The sequence below is a fragment of the Lipotes vexillifer genome, unplaced genomic scaffold (assembly GCF_000442215.2).
Source record: "Lipotes vexillifer unplaced genomic scaffold, Lipotes_vexillifer_v1.1 scaffold100, whole genome shotgun sequence".
Taxonomy (NCBI): domain Eukaryota; kingdom Metazoa; phylum Chordata; class Mammalia; order Artiodactyla; family Lipotidae; genus Lipotes; species Lipotes vexillifer.
In genome coordinates this window covers 3,610,745-3,619,251 of record NW_006774075.1, presented here as the reverse complement: position 1 = coordinate 3,619,251, position 8,507 = coordinate 3,610,745, and the positions used below count along the sequence as shown (strand labels likewise).

At 39.7% G+C, this 8,507-nt stretch overlaps 1 protein-coding gene across 2 annotated transcripts in view; it reads right to left on the bottom strand.

Annotated features, from left to right (window-relative positions):
• STIM2 (stromal interaction molecule 2) overlaps positions 1 to 8,507 on the bottom strand; it is a 183,613-nt gene that overhangs the window by 63,321 nt on the left and 111,785 nt on the right. For both annotated transcript variants that reach the window (XM_007448812.1, XM_007448813.1), the window contains exon 3: positions 2,162 to 2,276. In XM_007448812.1, coding sequence (XP_007448874.1) covers positions 2,162 to 2,276 — 115 coding nt within the window. The remainder of the gene's footprint in view (positions 1 to 2,161; positions 2,277 to 8,507) is intronic.

The following is an 8,507-nucleotide window of genomic DNA, read 5'->3' as shown; positions in this document are numbered from 1 at the left end:
TTCCTGCAGCAAGGATTCCATCTGGGCAGAGCACATTGAGTGAGAGAAATGGAAAAGACAGAAAACGGAAGAGAGGAGGGTGCAGGAGAGGGCAGATCATGTAGAGCCTTACAGATCTTTGTAAAGATTTTAACTTTTACTCTGAGCCATTACAGGGTATTGAGCAAATTTGACTTATATCTTAAATAGATTACTCTGCTAAGTGAAGAACAAATTTCAAAAGAGCACAAGTATACAGAAGGAAGGAGACCCTCAGGCAGCTACCACAATTATCCAGGAAAGGGATGAGGGCTGAACCAGGGTGGTAGCACAACAGGTGGTAAGAAGTGGTCAAATTTTTTTTTTACTTCATTCAAACGTAGTTAGTTTTGTGGGCTCCATTCAGCTTACCACAAACTCCAAATCTAAAATATATTAGTGGCAATAGACTCCATTGGATCTCCAAGTCCTTTACTAATATCTACATATTGCTGAGATATCTCATATAAATAGTCTTACTGAGTTTTTGACCATTCTAGCACTTTCCCCCATGAAACTTATATTCATTTATTTCTATTCCTACCCAAGTTCATATTACTTTAAAATAATATGGGGAAGGGAAATGGAGAGGTTTTTTTAAGTCTATGTATCTTTCATTAAAGTCAGTGGTATTTTTTTCCTTCTTTCTTTTTCTTCTTCCCAGAGTATTTCATCAGATGCCTCTTTTAGAAAGTGAAAACAAAACCATAAGAACACCTTTTTTTAAAAAAATGTTTATTGAAGTATAGTTGATTTACAATGTTCCGTTAGTTTCACGTGTAGAGCAAAGTGAATCAGTTTTCATATACATATATCCACTCTTTTTTAGATTCTTTTCCCATATAAGTCATTACAGAGTACTGAGTAGAGTTCCCTGTGCTATACAGTAGGTCCTTATTAGTTATCTATTTTATACATAGTAGTGTGTATATGTCAATCCCAATTTCCCAATTTATCCCTCCCCTCCCAAGCAAACCTTCTTCTATATTAATAAAAATACTGAGTTGACGGAATAGTTTCCTGTATTTTCTCATTTCCAAATGTTACCAATGACAGTCTAGTAAACTTTGTTATTTTTTCATACTCCTACTTGGTAATCTGTCCCACATTCTTTTTAATTTCATTTCACTATTCAAACTGGCAGAGAAAAATATATGCTACAATATAATTGCTTGACTTTGACAAAAGAATAGAAACATTAGGAAAAAGACATTTTGTTTGACACTGTCACTAAAAAAAGAAAAAGAAAAAAAACTTAACAGATTTTTTTTTATATATAGCTTTCTACAATTGGGGATCAAGTTGAGGTTTTAGGCCATACACTTTTCCTGCCCTAAAAAATTACTATCCGTAAGACAGCTTGAGGACTTAAGAGTAGAAAAAGGAATAAAATATAAATTACACAACTGTATCATGCAGTCTTTATCATCAGCAGACTTTGCCTTCTAAAGACTTTAGGAACTGTTCTCCATAATTAAAAAAAAAAACTTCGTTGGGGCCTCCTTGGTGGCACAATGGTTAAGAATCCACCTGCCAATGCAGAGGACATGGGTTTGAGCCCTGGTCTGGGAAGATCCCACATGCCACAGAGCAACTAAGCTGTGCACCACAACTACTGAGCCCGCGTACCATAACTACTGAAGCCCGTGCGCCTAGAGCCCGTGCTCCACACAAGAGAAACCACCACAGTGAGAAGCCCGCACACCACAACGAAGAGTAGCCCCTGCTTACCGCAACTAGAAAAAGCCCACGCACAGCAACAAAGACCCAACACAGCCAAAAATAAATTAATTAAATAAATTTTTTTAAAAATTAAACTTTGGGATCCACATGTTTATTTGACAAACCTTTTATAATAATGCCATTTAACAGATGAAACAATGCTCTACAACTTTAAGCTCTCAGACATGCGTTACCTTATTTATTCTAGTATAAGGTATCAAATTATCTGAAAACAGGCTGACCTTTATTTAATAAATCCTAAGAAAAATTAAAATCATATTTCAAAATAAAAAATGGAACAATTATTTACTAAAATATAAATATCCTCACAGAAATGTTATTTTGATTTGTTTGTAAATCATATGCAATTAGTGAGCTCAGAAAAGCAGCTCAGGGATCCAGATCACTAAAACAGTCTTACCTTCTGATGTTTTCCATCGTTTCCATAAATCCTCAACAGTTATATGCTTGTCTTCTCTGTGCAGATGGCTGTGTTTATTAGTAGCATCTTTATATTTCATATCTTCTCTGATAAACTATAAAAGAGAAAACACTAAGTTAAGTGTACTTAAATTCATTATTTTATTCTCTATAAACAGAAGAATGTGAAATACAGCAGCTGGTAATTTTCTGATCATAACTGGTGCATGTTTGGTATTTTATACTCACATTCTTAAATGTTTATAAAATTTATTTAATGAGATGTCTTCTAATCATAACAACAACAGCAGCAGTAAAAGTACTTATTTAACTCATTATTTATCAGGTCCTATTGCACATTATATAATAAATATGTCATATCTACACACACACAGTCATTTAACTTCATGACCGTTCTATAAGGAAAGTATTATGTATTGCCATTTTATAGATAAGAAAACCAAGGCCCAAAGAGGTTAAGTAATTTGCCTAAGGTTGAAAAAATAATGAATGTCAGAGCTGAGATTCCAACCCAAGCAGTTTGGTTACACTCAACAGCATAATGTACTGCCTCAATTATTATACATTTTTACCAAATACTTAGTGACAGGGGTATTTCAGAACACACTAAATACTAACCTCAATTACTGCATCATATTTCTGTTCTTCTACCTTTTAAGTCATTGCTTACAGTTGAAAGACATGATTACAGTGTTTAGAACTAAAATATTTTACAAAACTGAAGTAGATCCTCTATTAATCTTACTTTAAAGTATATACAGAGAGAAAACACTAAAAATTTTCTTTGCTAAAAACCAACCTACTCCGTATTGCTTCATTATATAAAATTCTCCAACTGCCCTTCACTGTCTAGCAAATAAAAAGTGAACTTTTTAAGAATTACATACCATTTCCCAATCTTGTCTCTGACAATCTTTTAGGCTTTAACTCTTGACACTTTCCCCATATCAACCCAATACTCTAATTATAGTTTTTATAAATTATTATGCTTTTTCTACCTGAATATTTCTGATCTTTCTTGCTTTGGTATTGTTTTACTTAGTATCTTTATTAATTTTTTTTTCTGATTCCAAAATTATATAAGATCATCCAAAAGCTTATTTCAGAAATCCATAATGCAGAAAGTAGAAATCTCTTAGAGCTCCAAACCCTAGAGGCATATTTTTCTGACTTTTATATACTGACAATGAACATCACCCTCAAACAAAAGACCAAATTTTACTTTTGAGTAGAGCTGTTCTCTACTGAAACTAAAAAAGAAAAATTTAATAGCTGTAGAGAAATATAGAGAAAATCATTTCACTTTTCTAAGCTAAATAACCTTGGGTACAAATGAAGAAACAAAGTTTTAGGAAAAACCACTACTCTGCATGTGGTCAGCAGACTAGTGTCAATCAACAAACTGACACTGGTGTAGAATATACACAGAAATGAAGAAATTTCAGAATTTAGAAACCTTTATAGCAATTAGACAATGCTTTCAAAGAATTTGACCCCAAGCATGAGGTAAATTTACTTGCCATGTAGGTCCTATCCATAATGAACTGGTAACAAAATATCTGGTTCTTCACCATAGAGGTAATCTGGAAAGCACTAATCTAGAAGGCCCACTTTAGCACTTGTATATTATATTGTTCTAAACAATGCCTTAATCTTTTTTTTCCTAAATGCCCCCCTTTTTAAAAAATTTATTTATTTTTGGCTGTGTTGGGTCTTCGCTGCTGTGCGCGGGCTTTTCTCTAGTTGCGGCGAGCGCGGGTTACTCTTCGCTGCAGTGCACAGGCTTCTCATTTCGGCGGCTTCTCTTGTTGAGAAGCACTGGCTCTAGGCGCACGGGGTTCAGTAGTTGTTGCTTGTGGGCTCTAGAGCGCAGGCTCAGCAGTTGTGGCGCACGGGCTTAGTTGCTCCACAGCATGTGGGATCTTCCTGGACCAGCGCTCGAACCCGTGTCCCCTGCACTGGCAGGCAGATTCTCAACCACTGCGCCACCAGGGAAGCCCCTACATGCCCTTTTTTAAAGTTATTTTTAAAGGGACCTGCCTCACTGCCTCCACTCCTCCTGTCTATTTCTATTTCCCATTTTCTATTTCCCTATTTCTGCCCATCCTTCTTCCTCTTCTGACATTTTTTGAAACCTGTAGATATACCTGGAAAATATCTGCCACTGAGATGCTCAGAAACTGCCCCTATCTTGGAAGAGATCCAAGAGTTAGAGAGAAATTCTAGAATGAAAAACATGATGATTGACAGAGCAGAGAGGAAGCCTGTCCTGGAAATGGTCCAGTCAGTTGGGACAAATGGCAACTGTTTCATTTATGTGACACATTAAAAAAACAATGTCCTAGGAAATTCTTTTTACCACGTGACCACAAAGAGCCCAGAAGTCGAGTTCTGTGGCTTTAGGATCAACATATTTCAGAAAATAAAGCTAATTACCATATAAAAACTAGGTGTGGCTTTCTAGCTACTGACTTACTCCAGAAAGCCTAGAATGAGTATATAGATATCAAAATATGTGCTTAACAAAATAATTAAGATATAAAAAAGACAATAAAAAAAGCTTATAAAGATATCTGTAGTACATCTGCTATAAAAGAACTGACTCCTAAGCAAGTTGAGCGTAAACTGAATAAATACACTGAATTATGTTTTCTCTGGAATTATCATTCAAATATTAATACATACTTCTGTTTTAAAATATGACCCTCGAGGGCTTCCCTGGTGGCGCAGTGGGTGAGAGTCCGCCTGCCGATGCAGGGGACACGGGTTCGTGCCCGGGTCCGGGAAGATCCCAGATGCCACGGAATGGCTAGGCCCGTGAGCCATGGCCGCTGAGCCTGCGCGTCCGGAGCCTGTGCTCCGCAACGGGAGAGGCCCCAACAGCGAGAGGCCCGCATAGCACAAAATAAATAAATAAATAAAATAAAATATGACCCTCGAAATAAAACAAGAGTATATTCATATAACAAAAGTATACTCTATATCTAATCTATCTTCAACATTTTGATCATAAAATATGACTAGAAAGCACCATAATTAGAATTACTTTATGTTGACACTAAGTTGGAAAATACTTAAACCAAATACAATACAAACCATTAGCTTCCATTCAACCATTTTCCCAATATCCTACAAAGGAGCAGACAATTCTGACTGTTCACACTTTATAACTTCACAGGAAACTGCAGATTTTAGAAATGGGGGAGGCTAGTAAAGAAATTTAAAAAAGAGTCACCAATAACTGAAAATGCATGAGCAAATTATAAATACTTATTCATTAAAATCTGTGAATTAAGAAATCTGAAAATAGAATCTGAAATCCTATGAAGTAAATCTTCAAATAACGTACAGCAAACAATGTAGAGTTCCTTAGTAAACATATCCAATTATGCAAACCTACTGCAGGAAAGTCTGCACTGACAATACAAATAAAGGAATGCTCAATAAATAAACGACTATTGAATATTCTTTTCAAAAACATTTACCCAGATGATTCTTTTATATAAATTCTTCTGGTACCATTAAAGAAATTACATATCCAGTTTTAAGAAGTTACAGTATTTTTTCTTTTTTACTTTTTACTTTGAAATATTTTCAAAGGTTGCAGAATAGGGGGGGCGGTGGAAAGATGGCGGAGGAGTAAGACGCGGAGATCACCTTCCTCCCCACAAATACACCAGAAATACATCTACATGTGGAACAGCTCCTACAGAACACCTACTGAACGCTGGCAGAAGACCTCAGACCTCCCAAAAGGCAAGAAACTCCCCACGTATCTGGGTAGGGCAAAAGAAAAAATTAATTAAAAACAGAGACAATAGAATAGGGACGGCACCTGCACCAGTGGGAGGGAGCTGTGAAGGAGGAAAGGTCTCCACACACTAGGAAGCCCCTTCGCAGGCCGAGATTGCGGGAGGCGGAGCGGGGAGCTTCGGAGCCGCGGAAGAGAGCGCGGCAACGGGGGTGCGGAGGGCAAAGCGGAGAGATTCCCGCACAGAGGATGGGTGCCGACCGGCACTCACCAGCCCGAGAGGCTTGTGTGCTCGCCCGCCGAGGCGGGCGGGGCTGCGAGCTGAGGCTCGGTTTCGGTTTCGGTCGGAGCTCAGGGAGAGGACTGGGGTTGGCGGCTTGAACATAGCCCGAAGGGGTTAGTGCGCCACGGCTAGCCGGGAGGGAGTCCGGGGAAAAGTCTGCACCTGCTGAGGAGGCAAGAGACTTTTTCTTGCCTCTGTGTTTCCTGGTGCGCGAGGAGAGGGGTTTTAAGAGCGCTGCCTAAAGGAACTCCAGAAACGGGCGCGAGCCGCGGCTAAAAGCTCGGACCCCAGAGACGGGCGGGAGACGCTAAGGCTGCTGCTGCCGCCACCAAGGGGCCTGTGTGCGAGCACAGGTCACTATCCACACCCCTCTTCCGGGGAGCCTGTGCAGCCCACCACTGCCAGGTTCCCGGGATCCAGGGACAATTTCTCAGGGAGAACACACGGCGGGCCTCAGGCTGGTGCAACGTCACGCTGGCCTCTGCCACCGCAGGCCTGCCCCGCACTCCGTGCCCCTCCCTCCCCCCGGCCAGAGTGTGCCAGAGCCCCCGAGTCAGTGGCTCCTTTAACCCCGTCCTGCCTGAGCAAAAAACAGACGCCCTCCAGCGACCTACACGCAGAGGCAGGGCCAAATCGAAAGCTGAGCCCCTGTGAGCTGTGAGAACAAAGAAGAAAAAGGGAAATCTCTCCCAGCAGCCTCAGAAACAGCGGATTAAAGCTACACAATCAATTTGATGTACCCTGCCTCTGTGGAATACATGAATAGACAGCGAATCATCCCAAATTGAGGAGGCGGACTTCTAGAGCAAGATCTATGATTTTTTCCCCTTTTCCTCTTTTTGTGAATGTGTATGTGTATGCTTCTGTGTGAGATCTTGTCTGTATAGGTTTGCTTCCACCATTTGTCCCAGCGTTCTATCCGACCATTTTTTTTTTTATTTTTTTCTTAATAATTAATTTTAATTTAAAGAACTCTATTATACTTTACCTTCTTTCTATCTTTCCTTCCTTCCTTCCCTTTTTGAGACAACGAATCGTCCCAAATTGAGGAGGTGGACTTGGAGAGCAAGTTTTATGATTTTTTCCACTTTACCTCTTTTTGTGAGGGTATATGTGTATGCTTCTATGTAAGATTTTGTCTCTATAACTTTGCTTCCACCATTTGTCCTAAGGTTCTATCCGTCCCTTTTTTTTTTTCTCTAAATAATTATTTTTTTAATTCAATAACTTTATTATACTTTATTTTATTTTACTGTATCTTCTTTCTTTCTGTATTTTTTCCTTCCTTCCCTCATTCCTTCCTTCCTTCCCTCCTCCCTCCCGCCCTCCTTTCTTTCCTTCTTGCCTTCTTCCTTTCTTTTCTTTCTTTCTTCCTTTCCTCCTTCCTTCCTTCCCTCCTTTCTTTCTTTTTTCTTTCTTTCTTTCTTTCTTTCCTATTTCCTCCTACTTATACTAATTCTCTCTACTTTCTCTCCCTTTTATTCTGAGCCGAGTGGATGAAAGGCTCTTGCTGCTCCAGCCAGGAGTCAGGACTCTGCCTCTGAGGTGGGAGAGCCAACTTCAGAACACTCGTCAAGAAGAGACCTCCCAGCCCCACATAATATCAAACGGCGAAAATCTCCCAGAGATCTCCATCTCAACACCAGCACCCAGCTTCGCTCAACGACCAGCAAGCTACAGTGCTGGACAACCTATGCCAACCATATAGCAAAACAGGAACACAACCCCACCCACTAGCAGAGAGGCTGCCTAAAATCATAATAAGTCCACAGACACCCCAAAACACACCACCAGACGTGGACCTGCCCACTAGAGAGACAAGATCTAGCCTCATACACCACAACACAGCCACTAGTCCCCTCCACCAGGAAGCCTACACAACGCACTGAACCAACCTTAGCCACTGGAGACAGACATCAAAAACAACGGGAGCTACGAACTTGCAGCCTGCAAAAAGGTGAACCCAATCACAGTAAGATAAGCAAAATGAGAAGACAGAAAAACACACAGCAGATGAAGGAGCAGGATAAAAACCCACCAGACCTAACAAATGAAGAGGAAATAGGCAGTCTACCTGAAAAAGAGTTCAGAATAATGATAGTAAAGATGATCCAAAATCTTGGAAATAGAATGGACAAAATGCAAGAAGCAGTTAACAAGGACCTAGAAGAAATAAAGATGAAACAGACAATGATGAACAACACAATAAATGAAATGAAAAATACTCTAGATGGGATCAATAGCAGAATAAATGAGGCAGAAGAACGGATAAGTGACCTGGAAGATAAAATA